General features: G+C 51.2%; 1 protein-coding gene across 5 annotated transcripts; it reads left to right on the plus strand.

Annotated features, from left to right (window-relative positions):
- Nucleotides 1–27627, plus strand: PSEN2 (presenilin 2). 5 transcript variants are annotated; one of them, XM_074351703.1, is made up of 14 exons: nucleotides 1–109; nucleotides 6360–6444; nucleotides 7056–7091; nucleotides 10998–11158; nucleotides 12366–12416; nucleotides 13204–13418; nucleotides 14639–14780; nucleotides 16931–16998; nucleotides 17687–17907; nucleotides 18979–19077; nucleotides 21437–21520; nucleotides 21889–21990; nucleotides 25682–25800; nucleotides 26910–27627. In XM_074351703.1, the coding sequence occupies exons 4-14, from the start codon at nucleotides 11018–11020 to the stop codon at nucleotides 27063–27065; spliced, it is 1398 nt and encodes a 465-aa protein (XP_074207804.1). In that variant the 5' UTR covers nucleotides 1–109; nucleotides 6360–6444; nucleotides 7056–7091; nucleotides 10998–11017; the 3' UTR covers nucleotides 27066–27627. The 5 variants fall into 5 exon arrangements, with proteins under 5 accessions (XP_074207804.1, XP_074207806.1, XP_074207807.1 ...); XM_074351705.1 differs by having other exon boundaries at nucleotides 21892–21990; XM_074351706.1 differs by lacking the exon at nucleotides 12366–12416.

Consider the following 27627-nt stretch of genomic DNA (forward strand, 5'->3'; position numbering starts at 1 on the left):
CCGACGGGGCGGGGCCGGGGCGGGTCTGGGGCGGGGTCTGCGCCGGCGGCGGGCCCTGCGGGCGCTCGGCCAGCCGGGTAAACACGGCCGGAGCGCCGCGGCGGAGCAGGTGAGTGGGCGAGTTGGGGCGCGACGGCCCGGGCCCGGCAGCCAGTGGCATGGAGGGCGCAGTACGGAGCCGCAGTCCCAGGACCAGGCCCTGCCCTCCGCACGCCCCTTGCGATGGCCGGTCGCGGCCCTTTCGCCGGTCCCGGGGCTGCGGCCCCAGCGGCCGGGGAGGGGAGGGCACTGGGACAGCCTTGCTGAGGGCCGGCCCGGAACTGGGGAGTGGAAGGAACACGCGGAGCGGCTCCAGGCTTCCGGCCTTCAGCCGGGATCGGTGCTCCCTGCCGCGGGAGCCCCAGCCGGGGGTGGGCGCGGTGCGAGCTGTTAAAGGGCCGGGGCATTGAAAGGAGCCGTGCACGTGGGTCTCGAAGGCGTGCGGACGCCGCATTGTGTTCCTCCATCCTGACTGGGATCTAGTCATCGCCCAGCCCTGCCAGGTTGTGACACCCGGCTCCTGGCACTGCTTTGCAAGGGGCAGGAGGGAAGGCAAGGGTCTTTCCGCGTTAAGTGAGGGACACCTCAGATCCGGGCCTGGAGCCTCCGATTTCGTTATCAACGGTGTTTGGCTGTCTTATCAGGCATTTACAGCTATGAGGAGACTCCCAGAATCAAGCTTTTGAAGCTGAAGGAACCCGAAACAGAAGCTAGTTCCCACCCCAAATTTTATCTATGAAGAAACTCAGAGCTAAAGTGACTTTGTTCAAGGTCACCCAGGTAGGATGTATGAGAGCCAGCCTTAGAACCCATTGTCCTGGCCTCTATTTCTGTTGTCCAGCTTTGGGACCAAACCTCAGCCCTTCGGCAGTTGGATAAAATACCCTTATCGGTGACTTGATGACTGTTCCCTTTTCACGGTATGAACTGTTGATGGGCGCAGTAGCTGCATCCTCCTTTACAGATGGAGAACCTGCGAGGCATCCCATCCAGAACAGTTGCAGAGCCAGCTTAACTCAAAATTGACAGCTTGGGTTGTCAGCCTGTCCTGAGAATAACTTGATCAGTACGGACCCCGGCTTCCCTTATGGGTGCCCTTAATGTCTGCATGGCCTGTTCTGTAGACATCTAAGTCTCTAAGGACTTCAGCCAAGACCTTTGGCAGTAATTAAAGGCTTTGTATAAGCTGCTTCAGGTGTGTGAGCCTCAGGTTTCCCTCTGTGTGAATGTGGCTGTGTGGGGGCGGGGAAATGTGTTAGGAGCTGTATTTTCTGGGCCGAGCTGGTGAAGGGGCCTGGGGTCCAGCCTCCAACTCAGAGCTGCAGCCTCAGCTGCCCATCAGGCAGGCTGTCCAGTTTGGTGCCTTGGGTGTGCAAGGGGGCTTTCAGGGCAGCAGCTGAAAGTGGGGAGCTTGGAGGAACGTTGCTGTGGAGTGGGATGGGTGTTCAGGAAAAAGTCTGTATTGTTTGGTGTTGAAGTATCTGTGCACCAGGTCTAGAGCCTGACATGTGCATGGATGGAAGGTGAATGCCCTGAGCCTGTCTATTTGAGGAAGAGGAGGACAAGGAAGAGCCTGGCCAGAGGCTGCCACTCAGATATGCCTGGAGGCCCCAGAGCAGGTTGTCATGCCTGTCATCACCCCCCTGCCACCAGCTCCTCTGTGGCCACTCACTATCCCGCTGCACACCCAGGGTTTGCCAAATGAGAGGCTTCCAACTACCTTGGCCTTTCTCTAAGTTATTGATGATGCTTATGACAAGATAACTTGTTATATAAATTTGTTATATACAATAAAAAGCTGCTTTGTACAGTAGTTATCACAGTTGTCTTAAGAGCTTGGATTACCTTGAAGTAGTTCTTATTTTTACCCTTTTATGGAAAGGGAAACCGAGGTTCAAGGAGACAAGCAGCTTGTCCTCTTATGTGGCTTCTGTGATTGTGGGCACCAGGATTTGAACCCAGCTGGCTGTGTCTTCTTTTTTGAGTTTTTGCACAGGAGGCTTCCCGCACTCATGCCTTATCCATGTCCCTGCACTGCTGCCCACTGCTGTGTGGTCTCCATTAGTAACTACGTGACAAAGCAAAAAAAAAATTGTTTTAAAGAAACCAAAACAGTGTGTGTGTGTAAGGTCACATGCATGTTTCTATTAAAGACACGTTTGGCTGTTTTTCAGCTGTTGCTTTGACTTTTAAACGTTGTTTAGTTGGGGACTGGCAAGACAACAAATGTTTCTGAAAGTATTGCCACCTGTTCCCGGACTCCAGCAGCTGGGGGTGGGGTTGGGGGTGGAATGCTAGGACTCTGGGGCTGGCATGTCCTCCAGGCTGTCCTCAGCCAGGGCCTGGGAAGTTCTCCTCACCTTGCCGGCCGGATCTGACATGGATTCAAGCCTTGTGTAATCAGTGTTGGCTTCTGGGCCTGGAGGTGGTAAGGCTGCGTGTTACAGTCTGGGGAAAAGGAATTTTGAATCGGTCCTCAGGGAAGACCAGATGTCAGGGAGGGGGATCATTTCTGTCCAGTCTTATCATTGCTTGGGGGAATGGGTTGCTCATTCGTCTTTGCTAAAGTACAGTCCTGTGGAACAATGGGAAGAAAAATGTAAAAGGTGCTTATCTTCTGCTGTATCTTAACCAGAAACTTCCTGACCCTTTAAGAATAAAAGCAAAAAAAAAAAAAAGAATAAAAAGCAATACATGTTCACTCTAGAAAATTAGGGAAATTTTTTTTGTTTGTTTTTAATTTTTTAAATTTTTTATTTTTGAATACAGTTTTTTGTGGGTTTTTTAATTGAAGTATAGTAAGTTTACAATGTTGTGTCAGTTTCTGGAGTATAGCATAATAGTTCAATCATACATATACATACATATATTCATTTTCATATTCTTTTTCATTATAGGTTACTACAAGATATTGAATAGAGTTCCCTGTGCTATATAGTATAAACTTGTTGTTTATCTATTTTATGTATAGTAGTTAGTATCTGCAAATCTCCAACTCCAATTTATCCCTTCCTACCCCCTACACCCTGGTAACCATAAGTTTGTTTTCTATGTCTGTGAGTTTGTTTCTGTTTTGTAACTAAGTTCATTTGTCTTTTTTTTTTTTTTTTTAGATTCCACATAAAAGTGATGTCATATGGTATTTTTGTTTCTCTTTCTGACTTACTTCACTTAGAATGACAATCTCCAGGTCTATCCATGTTGCTGCAAATGGCATTATTTTATTATTTTTTAAGGCTGAGTAGAATTCCATTGTATAACTATACCACAACTTCTTTATCCAGTCATTTGTTGTTGGACATTTAGGTTGTTTCCATGTCTTGGCTTTTATAAATAGTACTGCTGTGAACATTGGGGTGTACATATCTTCTCGGGAAATATTTTTTCAAGTCATCCTTTAGCCCCCAGCCCAGAGAACCACTCTTAACATACATTTCCTTACAGTACTTTATGTACATACCTGTATTCATCGATTAAAATATTAGAGGTAGAAAACTGCAGATTAAGTTTTGTATCCTGTTTTTTCTGTTAATGTTATGCCTTCAGAATTTTCCCTGCATTGAGAATTCTTGGAAAACTGGATTTGGTGGATGTGTAGAACACTTGAATATGCCATTATTTATCTCACCAGCCAGACACTCTCCCACCTTCCCTTTTGAATTGACCCAGAGACACAGTGCCCTGTTTCCTGCCCTGCTGCCCACATGGGAGTACTTTCTGCAGGGTGCCCTGCCCGCCACTGCCCTCCCATGTGGAGGTAGCAGAGGGAGGGCAGAGAGGCCCTGGGCTGGAGCTGTGGAGTGAGGGGTGGGAGAGAGACTTTATTGAGTATTTGAGGTGGCAGGCAACCTTGTGGGTGAGTGAAGAGACGTTTCCTGACCTCTTGTCTGTGTTTTGTGGGCCGCCTGTGTGACTGCGGCCGTGGGTCACTGCGTATGTGACCCTCGCAAGTACTTTGAGGAGCAGGGAAGAGCTCCTCATTGGCCATTTGGAGACCTGAGCTGTAACTGTGGCTTCTGGTTGTGGGCCCTTAACCAATTCCTGTTGTCCTTCTGGGCTTTGATTTCCCTATGAAATGAGGTGTTGACCAGATAGCCTTTCAGGTCCTTGCGAGCTCTGATATCAGTCTGTGGACATGCCTGTTTGTTTCATAAAATGTTCACGTTGCCAGCGTGCCCTGGGCTGGGGCTAAAGTGGAAACACCCAGGTCCTGGATAAGGCTTGACCTTAGTGCTCAACTCACGTGTCTGATGGTTTCGCAGGTTCGAAACTTTCCAGGAGGGGCATTGACGGGTTTCTGTTCCCCTCTCTCACTGTGTCCCTGCCTGTATTTCATCTTCATTATAACCACCATTTATTGAACATCTACTCTGTGCCATACACTTTACATATATCTCTAGTTTTTACAGTAATCTTGCAAAGCATGCCTGTCTTGCTTTTTACAAGAGAGGAAATGGGCCGTGTGAAATTAAATTGTTTGCATATGTGATTCAGATCACACGGCCAGCTGATTTGAACTCTGTCTCTAAGGTTCAGCTTTTGACCACTGGCTTGATCCTTTTTGTTTAACAAACAAAAAAAAAACACAGTTTTTTCTGCGCCCTACTCAGAGGTGGCATGTTAGGGGCATGGCCTGTGTGGTAACCTTCACAGTTTCCCTTTGCTGCCTCCGAACTGCCCCCTTTCCAGGCTCCTTCAGGAAATGAGAGAAATCATCTCCTGAGCACTGCTGAGTAGGAAAGGGCAGACTGAGGTAAATCTAGAGCCTAGGTCAAGGCTCAGGAGGCCCCATAGGGTCCCCTGGGGCCTGTGACTCAGGAGGGCGGAGTGGTGCCTCAGAGGCCCCCTGCAGGACTCCCTGTGTTGAACCATCCAGCAAATGTGGGCTGAGATGGATGGACAGATGGATGAAGGTCAGCCAGGGCCAATACATGGTCAGGTGCTCAGGGCCAGGGGAGGCAGGCACGTAAGCCGTGGGAACGTCTAAGAGAGTTTCCTCACCTCAGCAAACCCTTCCCTGGGAAGACTGGAAATGCCCCAGGGGTCAGGAGAGCTCTGGCAGGTAGCCATGGGACCATGGGAAGTGGCCTGTTTAATACTGACACCACCCTTTTTGAGGGAGCCCTGAGAAATAAAATGAACGAATATAACAAAACAGAAACAGACTCACAGATACAAAGAACAAACTAGTGTTATGGGAGGGGGAGGGGATTAAGAGGTACAAACTACTACGTATAAAATAAATGATACAAAAATGCAATGTACAGCTCAGGGAATATAGCCAATATTTTATAGTAACTATGGAATATAATCCATAAGACTGTCAAGCCGCTGTGTTGTACACCTGAAACTACTATAATTTTTTTGAGGATAGGTAAATTTTATTTTCAAGATGAGGGAATCATAGAAATTCTAGTTAAAATTCTGAAGACCCGAAGTGTGCACATTGAAAGCATAGAATATTCCTGAGGGAAAATGGAGTACATACAAGGTTTAGTAACAAACCTAGAATAACTGAAGTCAAACTACTATAATATTTAAGTCAGCTTCCTCCAACAGTGAGAGAGAGGAGGGGCTCTGTTCAGCTAGGCTTGCTACAACAAAGAAAGCGAGTGCCCGCATCCAAGCCCTTCTCTGCCGCCCCACCCCACCTGTTTCTGGTAAGTGCAGTGACTCCCAGTTTTCTTTTAGAGCCACAACTTCCATCTTTTCCCGTGAGGCATCAGTGTTTACCATGGCATTTAAAAATCAGTTTCCTACTTAGGTAGGAATCTGTTTCCTAGTTAGATTTTACGGTCAGAACCTTTGCATTTTTCTGAAATGAAAATAAGGTCGAGGAAATTGGGTCACCAGGGTTCCCATAATAATGGCAGGAACTGCAGGCACAAGCAAGGTTGGGGAAATTCTCTGGGTCAGATTTCCTTGGTTTGGCTAATTCAGCATTTGAGTCCTGTTCAGCCAATTAATGGGAGTGAGCAGTGGTTTCTTTGAATGTGTGATTGTGCATCCTGATCCAAGGCAGCTTTTGGCCACAGTGCTTTGTTCTGGGAAGGGTTTCCGGGGTCTTGTGCACCCGTTCCTCCCATCAGCTTCTCTATGTTTTCCTGCTGCTCCTTCTGAGGGAGTGGAGAGCTGGTTGCTATGTGGTTGATAGGATTTGACATCAGCGATAGGAGAGTCACCCGGCCCCACCCCCACCTGCCTGTGACTCAGCCTCCCGGCGGGAGTTCTTGGCGTCACTGGTGCTCTGGTGTGGATGAACATCCAGCAAGAAGCTTGTTTATCTGCACACATTTGAGTGGTGATTTTTTCCCTCCAAGGATTTCAGAGTACCATCAGGCTTCAGTTCCACCTTAGAAGCAGAAGGAGTACGTCCCAGCTGCTCTGTTCTCCTTAAGGAGCAAGGTAATAAGTGGGGCCCGGAGAAGGTGTAAAGTAGCTTCATGAGTCCATTTGTTCCTCCCAGACCAGTGAGAGGGGATGCGGGAGAGGGCAGGATGGAAGAAAATCTCTCTAAATGTTGATATTCATTATTCTCTTTAAAAAATGAGTAGCTTAAAAAAACAGACTACAGACACAATCTATGTTTACTATAGAAGCTTTGAGAAATACAGAAGAGTATAAAGTAAAAATCACCCACAATCTTGCTATCCAAAGAAAACCACCTTTATGTTTTATAATATTTTGTAAATTGCCTGTCCTTCATTTCTGTACATTATATAGATTTTATATACATTATATATACAATAGATATTCTATAGCTATACATACATTTTCTAAGAAAAGCAGATGGTTATATATGTGAAGTTTTGTATCTATTAAATTTAACATCTTGTTTTTTTCATGTTATTAAATATTCTTTGAAATAAGACTTTTAGTAGTCATATAATAGACCTCATTAGATGGATGTATTATCATACAGAGTCAGGAATCTTAGTCATTTTCACTTTTTTTTTAACGATTATAAATGACTGCAACAACCATGTTTTTATGTAAATCTTTTATTGTTTTCTTAGGACTAATTCCAAGAAGTAGCATTTCAGGATCAAAAGGTATGAATGTTTTTAAAGCTCTCGATTTTTACTGCCTTCATAAAGGCTGGTCCAGTTTGTATGAGGGGGTGTTTGAGACCCAGTTTTTCCACACCCTCCTCCACAGTGGGCAGTGCTTGGGGACTTTTTCAGCCTGGTAACTCTTCTCCCCTTGCGGCTCTCCTAGTCTAAAGAGCTTCTGCTCCTCTGCCTCCCCAGTGGCTCTCTGACCAGGCATGGGCCGTTCAGGAGAAAGGACTGTTCATTCTTTCACTCCCCCGTTCAGCGAGCAAGTAGTGCAGAGCAGTAGGTGTGCCAAGGTAGGTGGGTGAGGTGCCCTGCCCCTGCGACAGGGAGGTGGACTGTAACTGGACACTTGCAGTACCGAGCCAGGGGCCCAGGCTGGGACATCTGATTACTTGGCAGGGGCAGCTCCAGGGAAGGTCTAACACCAGCTTGAGAATCACCTAGGGACTGTCTCAAAATGCAGATCCCTGGACCTTTGGTCGTGATGGAGCTTGGGAGGTACATTTTAAATAAGTAGCCTAGCATAGTGTTTAAGAGCTCAGAACCTACCTAAGTCCAAGGGTGACTGTCAGTTTTTTAATTTGTTTCCTCATCTGTAAAATGGGGAAGAATGGCAGTACCTCCTTCCTGACTGCTGTGTTTGGTGCACAGAAAGGGCTCAGCGCCTGTTCCACCACCACCCGCTCAGGTTTGAGAAACAGCATCTCAGGGGATGCAGCCTTCCTTTTGTCCTAAGCCATATCCTCAGGTGCCTGGAGCTCCGAGAGGCACCTCCACGAGTCCATCCACGCCCACCAGGCCCAGGGGCTGTGGTTAGGGTGCCCTTGCTTTGACGGCCCAGACCAGCTGCTGCAGCCCCTTCTGTGACCTGCTTTTCTGGGGGTCAGGCACAGCCCAGGGAGGGAAGGAACCTGCTCAGGGAGCATTAGTTTTCTGGTGAGGAGGCCATGAAGTACGTGTTGGATGGAAAAGCATGTTTTGTAGTATCCTGACGTTTCTCCCTCGGGGCAGTGCAGTTCCAGGTGGAAGGGATACAGTCCTCCCTTAGACCCACCCTCCGTAGACCCTCCCTTCTCAGACTTTGTGGGGCAGGAGTGCTCTCCTGGGAACTGGCTACTGGCTGAAGAAATGGAAATTGGAAGGCCCTAACCCTCCTTGATCCTGTGTCCCTTGCTTTTCTGTCCTCACCTGCGCCAGAGCTCCCTTTCTCCTTCCAGGAAGCATCTTCACTCATTGCTGGTCCATTTCCCTCATGCTTTGCTGTTTGGGAGTCTAGGAGAAGGGGTAGCCCGGATGCTGCACCTGTTGTGGTTTGAAGGGTGAGCTTATCCTCTGCCCTCGGGGGCTGCAGCCCTGATGTTTAGACGCAAGGATTCCTGATCTGCGCCTCTGGTCACTGCGAAGATAAATCCCAGGCCCTCCAGAGGCATGGAAGGAACAGGAGGGCGTTCGGAACTAAATTACTAACTCACACCCCAAACAAAACTGACATGCCATAAAGCAGAGTATTGAAAGAGCCACTGCACTGCTCCAGACGGACTGTCCTCATGTAGCTTGAGGAAACGCAGCCAGCTCTGTGTTTAAGGATGGACTCACCATTGTCAGAGTGGGCCATGAGGGTGTCTCCTGGGTCCAAGCAGGCATCTGCTGAGGATTTATCTAGCTGGGCTAAGCCTTGCAGAGGAGAGCGTAATAGTTTCTCTTCTTGGATCTCCATTAGATAGTTTCTTTCATTACCACAGATAAAGGAAGTAAAGCTAAAAACTTCACAAGGCCTCACAGAGTGTTGGGCTGCAAAGCTGTGTCCCTTCAAGTTAGGCTTTTATGTGGACTCTGCTGGTTCTGAGGTCTGGCCACTGAGGGGCAGGTCTGCTTTCTGCAGCCCTGGGGCTTCCCTGAAAGAGGTGGGAGTGCTCAGCAGGCACCCTGTTCCCACAAAGAGCACTCTGTTCACTTCCGTCTTCAGTTCTGAAACCCTCATGCTCCTCCCCGTGCCCTCCCTGTGCCCCACCCCTGCCAGCGTCAGCTCCTCCCCCTCGGTCAGCCTCCACCTCAACCCCCACACCCTTCCCTGGGGTGGTCCCACCTCCCACCGCTGCCTCCCTGGTCCCCACGCTTCAGCCACAGCAGATTGCTGGGTGTTGTCAGAATAGGACCTGCCAGGTCCCCCTCCCATCATCTATTTCTGAGTTACCTTCCACATGCCCCACCTCCTTTAGTCTCTGCCTGGCAAGATATTCCTAACCTTTGAGGCCCGTTTCATGTCCATCTTCTCCTCGAGACCTGAGATGTCTAATCCCCACAGCTGATAGACTGTCCCCTCTCTTAGTCTTATCTCTGCTAAACCCAGGGGAGCTTACTTATTCATTTTTAAATCCCTTCCAGGGAGTCTTTTGGAAGGGTCTGAGTCAGTGAGGTGAGCAGAGTCAGGCTCTGCTGTGGGCCTGTACTTGGGGGATGGAGTTGAACTCCACTTGGGTATATCCAGGCCACAGCCTGGGGCACTGTCTTCAAAAAAAGCAACAGCCACAGACCCTGCCAAGATGAACGGGACTGGCTGACTTGGTAGAAGGAACCTGCCTACTCCGTTTGAACATTATAAATTCTGGGGGTGACTGATGTGGAGACAAACTCAGATCAAAGAGCAGACCTGACTGTCCGTCCCTAGTAGCATGAGGTTCAGCCCCAGTTTCTCCAGGAGGCTAGTGATGAGGAAGCTGGCCCTGATGGTGGCTCTGCTGGCCCTGCCCAGGGTGTCAGTAGGGCTTCAGGCCACCTTTGCTCCCACGTGGTGCTGCTGTGGACACACACTGCTTGGGGCAGCACAGCGATCTTGGGGGACAGTCCTCACACACACTCGCCCCCCTGGTCTGAGCTCACTGCTCCCACGGCTGCCACTTCTAAACTAATGACTCTCATCTCCCTCCCCTCTGCCTCAGACCAGGGCACTCAGCCACCTTCTAGACTCTTTCCCCCTTTAACCCGTTTACATCAACAGATTCCTGGATCAAGCTTACAGTCTTTCTGCTGAAACCTTGCTCTCCCCAGTCCTACTCCCTGCCTGGCTATGCTGTCCTGTTTTATCCCCTGCATCTGGCCCTGACTGGCTGCCTCCTACCCTTTCTGAATTCTACCCCCTCACTCACATCCATCTTGCTGCACCCTGTTCATTTCCCACAATTGTCTCCAGGGAGGTCACCTTCCCTCCTTTTTCAGTTAGTGGCCAGACTGATATTTTTAACCAGAGATCTGATCTGACATCTCTGTCCTCGGGGGATGAAGCACATTTCCTTAACACAGCACCAGAGACCCCTTATACCTCCACAGCCCGACTCCTACTCCCAGCCCCTACCCCCACACCAGCCCTGGAAGTGCAGAGCCCTGGCAGGAACATTCTTCATACCCTGTCCTTCCTTCCTGCCTCTCTCCATCGGCTAATGTTATCTTTTCTAGAAAGCATTCCTGATCTCTGAGTCTTAGTCCTGTCTTTGTGCTTCTGTACCTTCCAGTGAACACCTGGATTGTATAATTTGTCACACTGGATGGCTGGTTTTTGGGGGTTTTTTAGGACAGAGTTGTCACTGGCACACTAAAGGTGCTGAATAGATGTTTGTTGATAGAATGCATGACTGTGTTGACTGTTTGGAGTGGCCCTGACGTTTCCAGTTGGGAATGTTGCCCCCTGTGGCCTGGATCTCCTCTAGCTAGTCCCTTTTGAGGCCACAGCAGCCTCAGTGGTGGCTCCTGGGGACTGTTACTTTACAGCAGTCCTTTGACATGTGTGTCCTGGGTAGTCATTGCTGGGCAGGACCTGTGTCCAGGTCTTAAAGCCGCCTCTCACCCTCCGCTGCCCTTGCCTCGCAGAAAGTGGAACAGGGTCCCCTCTGCTCCTTTTTCCAGGCACTTTCGGAGGCGGGGCCATGCTCACGTTCATGGCCTCTGACAGCGAGGAAGAAGTGTGTGACGAGCGGACATCACTGATGTCGGCTGAGAGCCCCACGCCGCGCTCCTGCCAGGAGGGCCGGCAAGGCCTGGAGGATGGAGAGAGTGCTGCCCAGTGGGTAGGTTCCTGCCAGAGTCTGAGGACTCCAGACAGGCCTCTGGGGTTCCTGTACCTAATGAATGGAAACCAGACATTCCCTGATGCGGGAGGGAGGGGGAAGTAAAGGTGAGAGAATTGGCCAGAAGGATGAGTGGTCCCCCGTGGCAGATCTTAGGTCCGTGAGGGCTTTATTTATAGCAGACTCAAGACACACACAGCCTATTAACAATTGACTCTGATGGACTGAGTGATTCTCTGCACCCTGGCCCTGCCCCTTAGATTTACCTTCCCCGTGCAGGTTACTGTTTCCTCAGAACCTGCGAGTGGGTTTGGATGCCAGGGCAGGCAGCACAGAGGCTGAAGGACAGCAGGAAGAAACTGCTGGAGGGAACCTTTCTGGTGGACGGCCAGATGTGGTAACCAGGAGATGGGTGTACCTGATTCATGTTTGACTTTTGAGCTGCAAATGCGTCTTAGTCCATTCAGGCTCCTATAACAGAAATACCATAGACTGGGCAAAATTTCTCACTGTCCTGGAGGCTGAGAAGTTCAAGATCAGGGTGCTGGCACATCTGGTGTCTGGTGAGGGTCCACTTCCTGGTCCATAGGGCGCTGTCTTCTTGGTGAGCCCTCACGTGATGGAAGGGGTGAGGGGGCTCGCTGGGGTCTCTTTTATAAGCGCAGTAATCTCGTTCATGAGGGCTCCACTGTCATGACTTAATCACCTCCTAAAAGCTCCCGCTTCCTAAGACCGTCACATTGAGGGTTAGGTTTCAAAATAGGAATTTGGGGGACATAAACATTTAGCCTGTAACAGGAGGGGTGGGCTGCACTGTGATCTTACCTCTGCAGCCTGCAGGGCAGGCAATGATAGCATTATAAAGTGGATGATAGACTTAGGAGAGCCACCTTGCCAAGCCACCTCCCTCCCCATCAGGATAAAACAACATTTGAATTTGCCCGAGTCTCATTCTCTGTTTTGCCCATTATACTATTTAAAAAACCTTCTGTGTGGAATTTTTTCTTCCAGCCAGGCTTAATCCTCTTTGCTGGAACTTGAGCTCATTTCTCCGGTCCTCTCTGTGCTCTGAGAGAGGTGCCACCAGCTCGAGGCCACTGCACGGCACTCCTTAGCAGTTTCTTGCTAGTTCTTTTATCTCCTGGAGTTTTTGTGCATTTCAGTTGTTTCAGTTCCTGTTCATTAACAGTTTTCCTTTCCTTCTCAGCTGAATGTCTCCATGGAATTCTCCCTGCAAAGAACTGATAACAAAGCAACGGTCATTTTTTATTTTTATTTCATTTGACATTGTCTTGGCTATTAATGTAATTAACAAGGCAGCTAATGACCCTGAATCGCCACAATTCCAGAACAAATTCTTGAAGATCAGTTTGTGTCAGTGACTGGCAGGTGTCCTGCCCTCCTTTGCTGCCTCCTCATTTATATTCCCCAACCTTCCCCCTTAGCCCAGATCCTCTCAAATGTTTGACACCCAGTTACACTCTTTGGTCCAGAGGTGCAAATTTTGCATGCTTGATTTTTAGGGGCAAAACATTGAAAGTAACTTCTTACTCTGCAAATTTTCATGTATTATTTACAACCAGAGAGTTTCCGTGTGTGCTGAGCATTCTAGTTTGATTTGTCAACCACAGATGTTTAGTCTCTGCCTTCTTACTATCACCTGTCCTGTCTCCTCCCACATTAGTATGACCGTGGGAACAGAGCTGAGTGGCATCCTGAGTTCTGTCCTGAGGAAAGGGGCAGATCTTTAGACATGCTGCAAACCCATTCTGCAGTCTGTCCTCTCCTGTGGCTACCATGGCCTTGCTTCCTACATCTGTGGTGGTTATTACCAACTCTAAGTCTTCTCCAGGTAGCCTCATAAACTTTCCAGATGTCCTGGAATCCCACCACTCCCATATCTAAAGTACAGCCCATAGACTGGTTCTTATATCTGGAAAGCAACATCCAAATGTCTCATTTCTGGTTCCAAAACACCCATGCGCTATGTTGGTAGGCCTCCAGCTGGGGGCATTCTGTGATGCTCACAACATGGTCTCTCACAGAGAAGCCAGGATAGCGAGGAGGACCACGAGGAGGACCCAGACCGCTATGTCTGCAGTGGGGTTCCCGGGCGGCCGCCGGGCCTGGAGGAGGAGCTGACCCTCAAATATGGGGCAAAGCACGTGATCATGCTGTTTGTGCCTGTCACACTGTGCATGATTGTGGTGGTGGCCACCATCAAATCTGTGCGCTTCTACACGGAGAAGAATGGACAGCTGTGAGTTGGGGGCTGGGCAGGGGCAGGGCATAGGGCAGGGGCAGGGGTTGCAGCCTCCGTTGCTCACTGCACCTGCAGCCCCAGTGCCAACAGCAGTAAAGAGCAGGGACTGTTTGCTGCCCAAATCCACACCCTGGTCCGTGCACTGCCTCCTGGCTGGATGACCTGCCTGGGCACATTCCTAGCCTCTCTCTGCCTCAGTTTCCTCGTTTGTATGATGGGTTTGAGAACAAAGTTACCAGGAGAATTGAACTAGTTAATCCACATGAAGGGCTTAAAGCAGTGTGCCACCACGCAGCACTCGGGCACGCTGGATCTTCTTGCAGAGGGCAGGCTCTCCTGGGTATGGCTGTGTCACCCATCACTGGGTGACTGTGAACGAGTCGCTTTCTCTCTGGGCCTCTACTCTCATGAATGTAAACCAAAGAGGACCAGATGATTCCTTAGCTCGCTTCCAGCCTTGCAAGGGAGATTTTGTTTATTTTAGTAAAAAAGAATGGCAGTAGCAGCAGCATGAAAAAAGGAGAAGCTTCCTCTGCCCCTCCCCCACCTTCCTGTGCTAATCACTGCTGAGTGCCTTCTCTAAACATCTTTTTTTTTTTTTAAACTAGAGAGTTTTTGTTGTTTTGGTTTGGTTTTTTAAAGAAAAGAGCAGAGAGAAGCCCCTGCCCTCAGGAAGTTTATAGTCTGTTTGGGATTCAGAGCAGCACAGATGAAAAGCAGGTAGTTTCAGAACATCACAGGCAGTTTGCTTCTTAAAGTCCAGGTTGGACAGAGCGAGAGATCAAAAAATTGTCTCCTGAGTTTATTAGCTGCCTGTACAGCTCCTGGGCTGTACTGGGTGTGGTAGGGGAAGCAGTAGGGGTGGAGGCGTCCTGGGTTGGGTGGGACTGATGGGGAGGTGGGGTGGGGAACTGCTGGGTCTCCCTGGACCAGAGCTGAGAGGTGGGGTGGGCAGGAAGAAGCACCTCCGTGGTAGGGTTTAACTGGGAGGGGAGTGGACGAGGCCTTGGTGAGGCCAGCCCGGCTCTTCCAGGCTGGGACATCGGCTCAGTCATAGGCTGTAGTCGGGAGCCAGGAGACGGGTTGAAAGGCAGGGCAGCTCACAGGGATGGTGGGTGGCACCCCTCTGGGGCAGCCCTAGCATGGTGCCTATGCCGAGCCGTGGGGTGCGCCCAGCAGGCAGGGAGCAGAGACCCGGCCCTTGCCTTCTCCCTCAGCATCTACACGCCGTTCACTGAGGACACGCCCTCTGTGGGCCAGCGCCTCCTCAACTCCGTGCTCAACACCCTCATCATGATCAGCGTCATTGTCATCATGACCATCTTCCTGGTGGTGCTGTACAAGTACCGCTGTTACAAGGTGAGTGCCAGCCCTGCCCTCTGTCTGCCTGCTCCCCTCCTTCTGTCCAGCTCCAAGGAAGCCTCTGTGCCTCTGATGCAGCAACCTTTGGCTTTTTTTTTAACAGAATTCTTTTTTCCCCCATGCAAAATCAACTCTGCGTACGTACCTTGTTTTGTTGAGATTCGCAGATACTGCAGTTTTTACAAATTAAAGGTTTGTGGCAACCCTGCGTTGAGTGAGTCTGTTGGTGCCATTTTCCCAACAGCATTATTTTGTAATTAATGTTGTTTTTTAATTGTTTTTTTTTTCACATAATGCTATTGCAGTTTTACTTGACTATGATATAGTGTAAACGTAACTTTTACATGCGCGGAAAACGAAAAAATTCTTGTAACTTGCTTTCTTGTGATATTTGCTTTATTGTGGTCTAGAACTGAACTCGAGTATCTTCGAGGTTTGCCTGTACTCTCTCCCACTTTTCCCACTCCTGCCCCTGACCAGGGATTACCCAATACTATTGTCCTTTGAATTGACACATAATCCCACTTAATTGAGTTCCTCTTTGCAACGTTCAGAGTGTTACTTCTCATATTCAGAAGTTAATTTTATTTTGCTTCTCCTTCCGAAGAAGTGAGATGCTCTGTTTAAGGCTCCCTCTACCCTGTACTTCCCCTCCAGGTTTATTTTCATTTTTCCATTTCCCTTTCGGCCAGGGATGTGCAGATGCTGCACTGAGGTCTTCCAGTGCTGGGAGACATTTGGGTGCCCCCCTCCCCGTGATACAGAGCCACCCCAGGGAGGAGTAGAGGAGTCCCAACTGGTCGAAATCATGGCCATTGCCCATCCCTAGAGATCTGTGAGCTTTAAGACATGGGTTTTAGGCTCTTCTCCCGAGGAAGGCTTTGAAGTCCTGAAGACTGAACGGAAGTTAGCTTGGACATTACCTGATTTAAAACCATTCACCTGCAGGTGTGCACAGCACTGTGTATTCAGGCTGCCATCATCTATGGAACAGAGAGAAAGATGGGGAGGCTCAATCTAGAGAGATGAGCACTATGCTAGCTGAGGGTAGCCATGGGGGTGAATGATGGGAGGGGAGTGTCTAGGAGCTGGAGCTTCTCAATAAATAATTACCTGTGCAAATGAGGCAGAGTTTTTAACTGGGGTAGGGAAGGCTGTGGATGGTGGGGAGCAGGGGAGAGGGCTTTTGGTTTGGGGCAGAGGATACAGCACATGTGGAGACAAGCTAGAAGGAGCATGGAGAGTGTGGAAAGCGGTCACTGCCATGGTCAGCAGGTGCCACCAACTGCTCCCGGGGTCTGTTAAGAGGCAGCTCAGCTCTCCATTCAGCAAGATTTACCTGGAGGCTCCATACATGGGCAGGAGATGATGGTGGTCCGGGCAGGTGGGGTGGGATGAGGAGGGCCAGTGCATGTACAGTGTGGCCGGATTGACCAGGGCCTCCCGAGGTCCCTAGTGGCCTGAGCTGGTGACTGATGGGTGTGTCCTCAAGGGAGTCTGGTAGTGGTGACCACCGTGCCACTGACTGAAGGACTGCTTTAAGATCAGCCCCACCCTTGCCCTTGAACCTCCCTTATTTGGCCAGGAGAGGAGGAACATGTCTTTCTGAGGACCTGTTTATAGACCCCCGAGGTGGGTGTTGACTCCCCAGGTTGACTGTTCAAAAAAAGCCAACTCAAGAGCCTGCCCTGACCACTGTATCCAAAGTAGCACCCCAGTGGGTCTCCTGTCACTTTGTCCAGCCAATTTTTTTCTTCGTAGCCCGTGTTACTTCCTGCTAATATGTGTTTGTGAGTGTGTTTATAGTCTCATTGCCTCACACTGGGACGCAGCATGTTTGGGCAGAGGCCTTGCAGCCTTATCTCCAGAGCCGAGAGCGTGCCTGGTGTGCAGGAGATGTGTCCGTGAGAATGAGTAGAGTCCTAGGCATTAGACCTGAGGGAGGCCCAGCTCCCTCGCACGCTTGCTGGGTTACCTTCAGAGAAGCCCTTGAATTTCTGTGCCCTTCTTGTCTACAAAACGACCACCTTCTCATGTAGTCATGGAGGAGCCTAAGGAAGAAAGGTTTCCCGGCTTGGGGGTCAGCCCCAAGAACCTGGGGCCTTGTGGTTTGGGGGCCCACATTCACCCAGCCTGTTTCCTTCTAGTTCATCCACGGCTGGCTGATCATGTCCTCCCTGATGCTGCTGTTCCTCTTCACCTACATCTACCTCGGGTGAGTGGCAGCTGGCGAGCAGCAGGGTCCTCGAGGACCCTTCCTTTCCCTGTGGGAGAGGAGGACCTGGGAGGGAGGGGCGCCCCCTGGGCTCCACACCTGCCCCGGTGCTGCTGCTGCACAAGCCCAGCTCCTTGACCAGGGAGTGGAGCTCTGCGTTGGGCCACACGTCTCTTTCTGGTTCCTGATTTAAAACAAATACGCGGAACCATCACAGAGAAGGTGCTCTGTGAACCCAGGTGGCGGGGCAGAAACCCCTCAAAATCTACATTCAGATCTTTAGGCTGGGCCTGGGTACCTCCTAGTTTATGGGGAGAGTGATCTCTGTTGCCCTGGATTTGGGATATCAGCCTGACCCGAGGGCCCAGAGAGACTGGATGGAAGAAAACACTTCTCCAGGGTCCTGTTCTACTGGCAGAGGGTCTTCCAGGCTGCGTCAGCACATGTTTATGTGAACCAGTGGGAGGATGAGACATCAGTGTACTCTCCACCCTGTTCCAGAAAACAACTTCAAGTGGTTCCTTGTAGAGCTCATAGAAATGCAGAAGGGGATGTTAGTAAATGAAGCCGGAGGTTGAAAAAATCAGGCTGGGACTTCATGATTGAGGAGCAGGGAGTGTTGAGCTGTATCAGGGTCTGACACCTCCACTGAGTTTCTCAGCCCATGGGCTGGACTCTGGTCCTACAGGGAAGTACTCAAGACCTACAATGTGGCCATGGACTACCCTACCCTGTTCCTGACCGTCTGGAACTTCGGGGCAGTGGGCATGGTGTGCATCCATTGGAAGGGCCCCCTGGTGCTGCAGCAGGCTTACCTCATCATGATCAGCGCACTCATGGCCCTGGTGTTCATCAAGTACCTCCCGGAGTGGTCTGCCTGGGTCATCCTGGGCGCCATCTCCGTGTACGGTAGGTGGTGCAGGTGGGCCGGGAGCCAGGTGGGGGCCGTGGGGAGATGTCCAGGGCCGGGTCCTCACTGCTGCATGAGGTGGTGGGTGCTGAGAAATCCCCTGCCCCCGAGGAGGCCTGGATGGTCTCCCTTCTGAGAAGGTCACCTTCGTAAAAAAAAAAAAATACACACAGGGTCCTGTGGAATCACTACTGCTGACATGGTTATTAATAGCAGCAAATGTGTACTGAGCACTCACACCGTTAAGCACTTTGCACACAGAAGTCACCTGCTCCTCAGAACAACCCTGAGATTGGGCACAGTCTCCATAAATAATGACGAGCACCCAAAATGTTAGCTGCTGTTCAGTTAGTATAGATGTCCCTCGGTATCCTCAGGGGATTGGCCCCAGGACCCCCACAGATACCAAAATCCAAGGATGCGCAAGTCCCTTATGTAAAATGACGTGGTGTTCGCGTATGACCTGCACACATCCTCCCAAGTACATTAAATCATCTGTAGGTTACTTATAATACCTAATACAATATGAATAACATGTTAATAGTTGTTAAAGGAATGTAGATGATTTGTAAATAGTTGCTGATTTGTAGCAAATACAAGTTTTGCTTTTTGGAACTTTTCTGAAATTTTTTCTGAATATTTTTGATCCATGGTTGGTTGAATCCATGGATACGGAACACAGAGATGTGGAGGGCCAGCTGTATTAGTGTGATTATCATCGCCAGTACTGTTTCTTACATTTTTAGGATAAGAAATTTGGAGCTCAGAGAAATGGGCCTTCGAGCCCATCCTCTGGGTCTCTGAGGCACACAGCAGCTCCCTGTTTGCAGTCACCTGCTTAGACCCGGCTCAGGCCCCACTGTGGGCTCCAGTGAGCTCAGGCTCTGGGGATGGTGGCCAAACCTGTTGGGTGGGGATGCTGGAGCAACAGGGCACTTCTGAGAGCCTCGCCCAAGGCTCTGGGACGCACTTGCCCCCTCCGCCTGGTGTTAGTGGGCTGGCTCCTCTCCGAGGACTGCTTGGGAATAAATGTCTTTCTTAACATGCCAAGGACGTCTTTGTTTTCCCAGATCTCGTGGCTGTGCTGTGCCCCAAAGGGCCACTAAGAATGCTGGTGGAAACTGCCCAGGAGAGAAATGAGCCCATATTTCCTGCCCTGATATATTCATGTGAGTGACCCCCATGCCTCTTTCAGTCGTGGGAACCAGGGATGTGTTGGCCATGGCTTTCAGAGTTGACTAGGAGATAGTTAACCCTTTCCCTGACTGAAGGGGAGGAGGCAGCCTTGGTGATCCCAGTAGGGGCTCCTTCTTCCAGAAATGAAGGTAAGTTGTATTTTGCTATCACACAGGGAGAAGCTTGGAGAGTTAGAGCAGGAAGGGGGCTTCAGGGGAGATGGTCCTGCCCTTCATCCTATGCAGCCTCCACTGGCACGTTCTTATGGGCCCACAGCACCCACTCAGCCCTCCCTGCCCCTGAAAAGGGACTTGGAGACAGACTCTTCAGGACAGGGGTCTGGGGATACAGGGTGCACCTGCCTTTCCCTGGGCTTCCTCAACAGCTACACGGCTGGTTGAAGTTAAGTCTCTGAAGGGAAGACATGCAGGGTTGCTGCTGGCCTCGGGGCCTGGGTGGGGGGTTTATAAATGCATTCAACAGACATGTGGCAAATCCCCACTTTGTGGCCGGAACTGTGATGGGTGTTGGGGGTGCAGTGGAAACAGGATCCAGAGGTCCAGGCCTCACGGAGCTCACAGCTCTGGGGTTTTAGAGTGCTGGCTAATCTCTGTATAAACGAAGACCCAAGCTTGTGGTGGAGAGCTGTCAGCAGCCTGGCGCATGGTGTGAAAGCACATTCTAGGCCCACCCTGAAGATGGGCAGAGGCCAGATGAGTCCCGACTTTGATTCACTGTCACTCTGCTCTGATGGAGCTCACATTCGAGCAGGGAAGACAGGTAGGAACTAAATAGACAGACACGTAAGTCAGGAGGGGAGTGCTCTGTGGAAAAGTAAAGCAGGGTGAGGGCCTGAGGATTCCAGGGTAGTGAGGGAAAGCTCTTTTTCATAAGGTGACCAAAGAAACCCCATGTCACAAGGTGACATTTGACCAGAGACCTGCCTTAGGAGAATCTGGTGATGGAACTCCAGGCAGAAGTAACAGCAGTGAGTGCCTGGTATGTTCTGAGCACCCTGCGGCCAGGCGGTGGGAGCGGAGGGAGGAGGAGAGGGCAGGCAGATCCCTTTAGGCCACGGTGAGGACTTGGCTTTTACTGCTGAGTAAGATGTGATGCCACTGGAAGACTGTGGACTGACCTGACTACATTTTAACAGGTCCACGCACAGTGTACTGAGTGGAGAACTGAATGTGCCGGGGACAAGAGTGGAGGCAGGAGCCAGGTTTGGAGGCTGAATAAACAACCCAGGAAAGAGATTGGGGTTTGGCCACAGGGCAGCAGTAGAGGCACTGAGCTTGGACGTTTTGGAGACAGAACTGGCAAGATTTGCTGTTGGTGTGGGTGCAGGTTGTGAGAAGGAAAGTCAAGGAGATGTCAATGCTTTGGTCCTGAGCAACAGAAAGGATGGAGTTGATTACTAAGAGGGAGGAAGCTGGTGGGTGGGTCAAAGGGCAGTTGCTGAGAGTATCTGAGATGCTCACTGGACATTCAGACGGAGAGTTGCAGAGACGAGATGAGAGTTCAGGAGAGAGTTTCCAGGCCAGAAAAAGAACACATTAGTACCACATGATCCAGCAATCCCATGTCTGGACAGAGAGACCCAAGAGAATTGAAAGCAAGGTCTTGAACAGATGTTTGACTAGCAGCACTATTTACAATATCCAAGAGACGCAAGCAACCCAAGGGTCCATTGATGGAAGAGTGGATAAACAGAATGTGGTATATCCATAGACTGGAATATTAATATTACTCAGTCTGAAAAAGGAGGGAAATTCTGACATGCTACAACATGGATGGACCTTGAGGACATTATGCTAAGTGAAATAATGCAGTCAGAAAAAGATAAATACTGTATGATTCCACTTAGATATCTTGAGTAGTCCAAATCAGAAACTGAAAGTAGAATAGTGGTTGCCAGAGGCTCGGAGGAGCGGGAGGGGTACAGAGTTTCAGTTCTACAAGATGAAAACAATCTGGAGATCAGTGTGAATATACTGAACACTATTAAACTGTGTCCTTCAAGATGGTTAAGCTGATATATTTTATGTTATTTTTTTACCACAATAAAACAAAAACTTAATTAGTTCACCAAACTATTCACTGATAATATTATCTTTGTTTTTGTGAGTAGGCAAAAAAAGACAGGAAAAAGCATTGCCTGCCCACACTGGGCCAGTGAGTCTGGACCCCCTCCCCCGTTGCCCCCTCTCAGTGGGGCATAAGCAAATACCCTCGGGAACTGAGGGTCCTGTGCTGGCTTTCTGGGGACACAGCCTGGCCCACCAGCCTCCCAGGTGCTGGGGCAGCCACAGCTAGTACTGCCTGAGGCCTGACCCTTCTCTTCTCTCCCAGCTGCCATGGTGTGGACCGTGGGCATGGCCAAGCTGGATCCCTCTTCACAGGGAGCCCTTCAGCTCCCCTACGACCCAGAGATGGGTGAGTTTCAGGGGCCGACAGCCTCTCATCACCAAGGGTGGCTTTTCACCTGCACTCAGCTCAGCCTGGCCTGTCCTGTCCAGGAGGCACGAGGACTGAGCGGGCAGGAGGGTAGGCCGACCTCCCCGGACACGCACACCTTGGGGATGGTGTGCCGGTAGGACTTGGGTCCTCTGTCTCTGCCCCATTCCTCTTGCTTTCCTTTCCTTGCTGTGTGGACTGGAGAATCCTCTTTGTGTCGGGCTGGGCGTGGTGAGGGGTGAGGACAAGGGAGTCCTGAGGTCAGAGAACCCCCTGACCGGCTTTTTTATCTCTCCCTCGCCTCCTCCTCATGTGACGATGGTCGTCTTTTCTTCCTGGACACCCAGAAGAAGACTCCTATGACAGTTTTGGGGAGCCCTCGTACCCTGAAGTCTTTGAGCCCCCTCTGCCTGGCTACCCCGGGGAGGATCTGGAGGAAGAGGAGGAAAGTAAGGTGTCCAGATGGTCTGCGTGGGCCCAGATGGGGCTCCCTGAGGTTGAGGGGAGGAGGGCGTGAGGGGAGATAGCTTCCCAAATCAAGGAGAAACCTGCAAAGGTGCAGTCCTGTTGGCAAGCCACAGGGACTTTTACATCCACCTAAGCCTCGTGCATGGCCAGTGTTGGCTGAGTACCTGCTGTGCGCGCACTGCACAGGTGCCAGGAGGACTAGGCAGGGGACACGGGGTGATGGGGAGCAGTAGCAGGGCTCTTGACCTGCGTCAGGGGTCAGAGGAAGTCACTTCTGAGCCGAGCTCCAGAGGCTGAGCCACTGGAACTAGGAGGGGAGACCCACAGCGAGGGTGTCTTTCCAGCCGAGGGGACAGTGAGGGCAGAGACCCTGAGGCAGATGGTGCTCAGTGAGTTTGAGGAAGTGAAGGCAGGATACTGAGGCTGAAGTGCAGAGATGGGCAGGGAGGCAGGCAGGGGCTCGAAGGGCCTCCTGGATCAACAAGGGGACTGTCTGTGTCCTGTGAGCGGTGGGTGCAGTCAGGGGAGTGGGGTTCGAGCTGTGTTGGGAGAGGGACAGGGTGGGGAGGGGCAGCTTTGTGGCCGGTGGAGTGTGGGCTTGAGTGGCCTGAGGATATCCCAGTGCGGCCGTGAGGGACACAGGGCGTGGGCTCTGGCCCCAGAGGGAAGCCTGGGCCAGGCAGGCCAGCGCTGACAGCACTGCTCCAGGTTGGGGCTGATGGAGGACTGTGGAGGGCGGGGCAGGGGTGGAGTTGGGATGGAGGCTTCCCAAGACAGAGCCCCAGGTGGTTGAGAGACAGGAGGAGCCAGTGTAGAAGACATTCTTGAAGACGCACCCAGATACGTTCTGAGATATAGTTACATTCCCAAGGGGATTAAGATAGATTTGCAGATACTGACTGGTATATATAAAATAGATAAAGAAGTTTATACTGTATGGCACAGAGAACTATATTTGTTACTTTGTAGTAGCTTATGGTGAAAAAGGATATGAAAATGAATATATGTATACTCATGTATGACTGAGGCAATGTGCTGTTCACCAGAAATTGACGCAACATTGTAAACTGACTATACTTCAATAATAAAAAAAAAAGCCATTCTGCCAGCACAGTCACAGACCACCTACCGTGAGCCAAGGGGTGCAGAGGAGCAGGGAGACACCCCGGAATTAAAGCATCCTCTGCCCTTGAGGGGTTCCCGGTTGAGAGCAGCCCAGGTGGTGGGAGGTTAGATATAAAGGACTCAGGGCCAATGTGGGGAAGAATACAAAGCTGAGGTGGGCCTAGAAGGATAAATTGGTCACCCTGCAGAGAGGCTGGTGGGCTGCACCCAGACCTGGCCCTGAGCACCTGGAGTCAGCGTGTCTCCCCCGAGGGCACGGTCTGCAAGGCCACCCTTACTTAACACGCAGGCCACAAATTCTGGGGGTCTGCAGGCCACCCACACTTCTGACCCATGGGCTACAAATCAGGGGGCTCCCACAATCCCCACAGGCTGGAAAATTTGCTAGAATGACCCACGGAACTCAGGAAGGTGCTGCACTTACAATTACAGTTTTATTGTAAAGGACACAAATCAGGACCAGCCAAATGAACCACACAGGGCAGGGTCTGGGGTTGCTGTCTCCCTGTGGGGTCAGGGCATGTCACCCCCACCCCCACACATGGTTATGTGTACTGAGTTCCAGTGTCCAGAATTTCTACTGGGATCTCATTCCGTAGGCACGATTGAGTGAATCATTGCTCATGGGACTGGACTTCATCTCCAGGCTCCCTCCCCTGACCAGAGGTCAGCCTGGCCCAGAGTCCCAACCCCCTCAACACACAGGTGGTCTTTTTGGTCACCAGCCCCATCTTGATTGTCTCATTTGCATAAATGATCCAAGGGGCTCCTGAAAAACAGACACTCCTATTACTTGGAAAACTCCAAGGATTTGGTCTCCCTCCCAGGTACTAAGGCCAGTTAGATTCTTTATTATACAACAGCATTGGCAAAGGCTCAGATGAGAGAGGAGGAGGGCTTCAGGGAGCTCAGGGCTGTTTGGTGGCCTGAGCAGCTGGGGGCTGGACCTTAAAGGGTGAGCAGTACTCACAGAGGAGCTCACTTCACCCTGGAGGCCGTGGGGAACTCTTAGTGGTTTATTGCAGGGAAATAAAGTGAACAGAGCTACATCCCAGATAGATCCGGGGCAGCAGCAAGGAACACAGCCAGCTGGGGGACCTGGTGAGGGAGGAGCCATAGGGGCCCCACTCAGGCCACGGGCTGAGAGGAGATGGTGCTGCTGCAGACTGGAGGCACTGACAGGACCTGGCTGGGCGAAGGGCGGGCAGGGAGGCGTGGAGGGTGACAGGGGAAGGCGGGGCAGACAGGTGTGAGGCTCTGCGGGACAGCCAGATGGAGACGCCAGAGACAAATGAAGGAGTGTGGTGCTCAGGAAGGTCAGGGTTTGAGACCCGAGTTGGAGTTACCAGGATATACATGCTGTCAAAACCATAGGTCAGCAGAAGGTACCAAGGGCAGGTGCAGGGTTGGAATGGACAGCCAGAGGGACAGACCCCCGTGGGTGACATCTATAGAATGAAAGGAAGGGGGCTTGGGGAGGATCCTGGGGAGTAGCTGGAGGAGAACAGGGTGCTGAGACAGACGGGTGCCCATGGGGCCCAGGATGGCCTTGCCAGAGCCCGTTGGTTGGGGGATGTGGGACCTGCTGCCACAGGTCTCTGAAGTGACAGGGAGGTGAGCACAGAGCTCCTCTGAGAAAGAACTGATTGAACAGGAGGCAACATAAGGGAGGGGAGAGAGCCGGGACGCGGGAGTCAGGGTGGTAGCAAGAGAGACCCACAGCGTGGAGGGTCGGCTCTGTAAACTGCAGAACTTCAGTGTGCTCTGTGCCCAGGCAGGAGCCAAAATGAGGGAGCTGGCATCAAAACGGGTGCATGGAGGAAGGGATGGGTGTGCCCGAGGCAAGGCACCTCTTGCTTGGAGCCCAAAAGGGAGGAGAAGGGGGCAGGCAGGCAGAGCAGTTTCCCAGATGCAGACCTACTCGATTCAAGTCTATTACATAAACACTTTTATTGACTGTGAACAAAATTATCCCATAAACCAGCATATGGGGCAGTTGTACTAATGGAAACAAACTTGAAAGCATTCTAGAAGCTCTTGTTTCCCTGTCAGGAATGGATATGCTAATTATAAGTTACATTTAGCTATTTTTAAGGGGGGCGAGTCTCCAGAGGACCATGGGTATCATACATGTTCTTGAAATTAGTGAAGTTAAATTTCCTTAAAAGCATTTATAATTCCAACTCAGTTGTGTGGCCTCCCACCAGGCCCGGAAAATACATTTTATTCGCTCTTGTCTTTACTCAACCAGGGACCAAGCACCAGTTTTACCTGAGTTATCGGAAATGCTGGCTTCTCACAGCCCAGACCGCAAGTCACTCAGGCCATAGGTCCCCCCCTTTTCCCACTGGCTGCTGTTTTTCCAAAGCAGCCAGGTCTTGTCCCAGGGTCCAGGATAGCTGTGACGCTACTCTGGCATCCCTCGGAGGACCCCAGGGCTATGGCCCCTGGGTCCCCTGGGCTGGGGAGAGTGGCTGGTGTCAACCTTCTCTGTTGTGTCCTCTTGGGGCTTCGGAAACCTATAGTCCGTTCTCTCTCGCCACACAGGGGGCGTGAAGCTCGGCCTTGGAGACTTCATCTTCTACAGCGTGCTGGTGGGCAAGGCGGCGGCCACAGGCAGCGGGGACTGGAACACCACGCTGGCCTGCTTCGTGGCCATCCTCATTGTGAGTGGGCCATGGACAATGCTCCCTGCCCCCGTCCCCCAGCATTAGGGCCCCTGGGGGGCTTCATGGGGGGCCCAGGAACCCAAGGTCATTTTCAGATGCTTTTTCCCCTCAGAGGGGCTGGGTGGGGTTGCCAGGATCCTCAAGATGAGACTGAGGTTTCCAGGAGGTTCTGGTCATCAGCAGATGCAGGAACAGCAGTGGAGGGACAACCGGGGCTCTGATGTTACTGAGCACGCGCACCAGGTGCCAAGGTCTTGGCTAGCTTCGTGCACTTGTCTCATGGCACCTGAGGCAGGGATGATGACCTGAGATTTAGACAGAACAGGTTGAAAGCCTTGGCCGAGGGCACAAAGCTGTGAGGGATGAGCTATGGTCTGAACTCAGGTCTCTGACTCCAGAGCTGTGTGTCTTCCTGTCTTCCCTGAATCCCACCCAGACATCATGGGGTTCTGAGTTGCAGGGGTCTCCTGGGGCTTGAGAAGGGGGTCACTTTGATCCCAGCAGTGAAATTTGGAGGACCCTATAGTCACTTAACATGGCCAGATACACATAATGAGGGAAGCGTCCTATGTGATTGCATCTCAGAGGTGGAGGCTCTGAGTGGTGGGTTCTCAGTGTTCTGCCCTGGGCGTCACGTGCTGCATTAGGGCTGAGGCTCCAGTTCTTTGGACATTTTGTATTTGCCGACAGTGTGTGTCAGAGACAGGGTCGTAGACCCCTGGGCTCCTCCATTTCCAGACTGTCTGGCCTGATGCCTTGCCCTCCCCAAGGACAGGGCATGCACTCTGTTTCCCTGTCCCCACTCTGGTCCACAGCTTGCATCGACTGGGGTGGGGACAGGATAGGCAGCCACTGTGCCTACTTCCGAGGGGGTGGGTCGTGTGACACGGCATCGTCAGTTCCCGAACCAAACCTCGCTGGCATTTCAGTCAGGCCTGTCCAATTCTTGTATAAATATATGTCCCCCAGGGAAGGCAGGGAAGATGACAGGGTGTCCAGGGCTGTTTTCTGACAAGCCCCAGAGCCCAGGGACTAGACTGTCACTAACTGCTCTGGTCCCCCATCCACACCGGTAGTCACCCCACGCCCTACTCTGTGTCCTGCAGGGCTTGTGTCTGACCCTCCTGCTGCTCGCCGTGTTCAAGAAGGCATTGCCTGCGCTTCCCATCTCCATCACGTTCGGGCTCATCTTCTACTTCTCCACAGACAACCTGGTGCGGCCCTTCATGGACACCCTGGCCTCCCACCAGCTCTATATCTGAAGGGAGGCGCGGGCACTGCGGGCTGGAAACTGTAGAAAATCGTACCTGGACACACTTGTATAGTTTTACACTCTAGTGTCATATATTTTTAAGACTTTTCTTTCCTTAAAAAAGAAAAAAAGAATAAAAAAGCGTGTTTACTTCATGAAGAAGAAGAACCAGCTTTTTGGTGCTAGTTGTTTTGTCACCGGACGGCGGCTCACCCCTCCCGAGCACTGGCTTCACTGACGGAAAACGTGGGAAGTCGGTCCGGATGCACTGAGGAAGGACGTGGAAGGGGTGTGGGCAAGGCCGCTGCTCTGGCTTCGCAGCATGGAGTCCTGAGGGCCCCCAAGGAGGAAGGGTGTGTGTGTTCGGGACCAGGAGTTCACGCCCGGGGTGGCACATAGTGCCTGGTCACTCTGCCCGGAGAAGAAAAGCCGATTTTCTCTGCAAGGAAAGTCCCAAATGCTTTGTCTATGATGTTGTCATTATTTTATTACCTTTAGAAACGGAGTCCTTGTTGCAGCAGTCACTGCTGGAAAGTGTCTTAATATCAATAAAGAGATGAATCCTGTTGGAA

This window comes from Camelus bactrianus, chromosome 23 (genome assembly GCF_048773025.1).
Source record: "Camelus bactrianus isolate YW-2024 breed Bactrian camel chromosome 23, ASM4877302v1, whole genome shotgun sequence".
NCBI lineage: Eukaryota > Metazoa > Chordata > Mammalia > Artiodactyla > Camelidae > Camelus > Camelus bactrianus.

Excerpts from the sequence above, each read along its gene's own strand:
- PSEN2 (XM_074351703.1), top strand. The coding sequence starts at position 11,018 with ATGCTCACGTTCATGGCCTCTGACAGCGAGGAAGAAGTGTGTGACGAG. Across the intron at positions 13,419-14,638 it reads ACGGAGAAGAATGGACAGCT|CATCTACACGCCGTTCACTG; the intron begins GTGAGTTGGGGG and ends CTTCTCCCTCAG. Across the intron at positions 25,801-26,909 it reads GCTTCGTGGCCATCCTCATT|GGCTTGTGTCTGACCCTCCT; the intron begins GTGAGTGGGCCA and ends TGTGTCCTGCAG.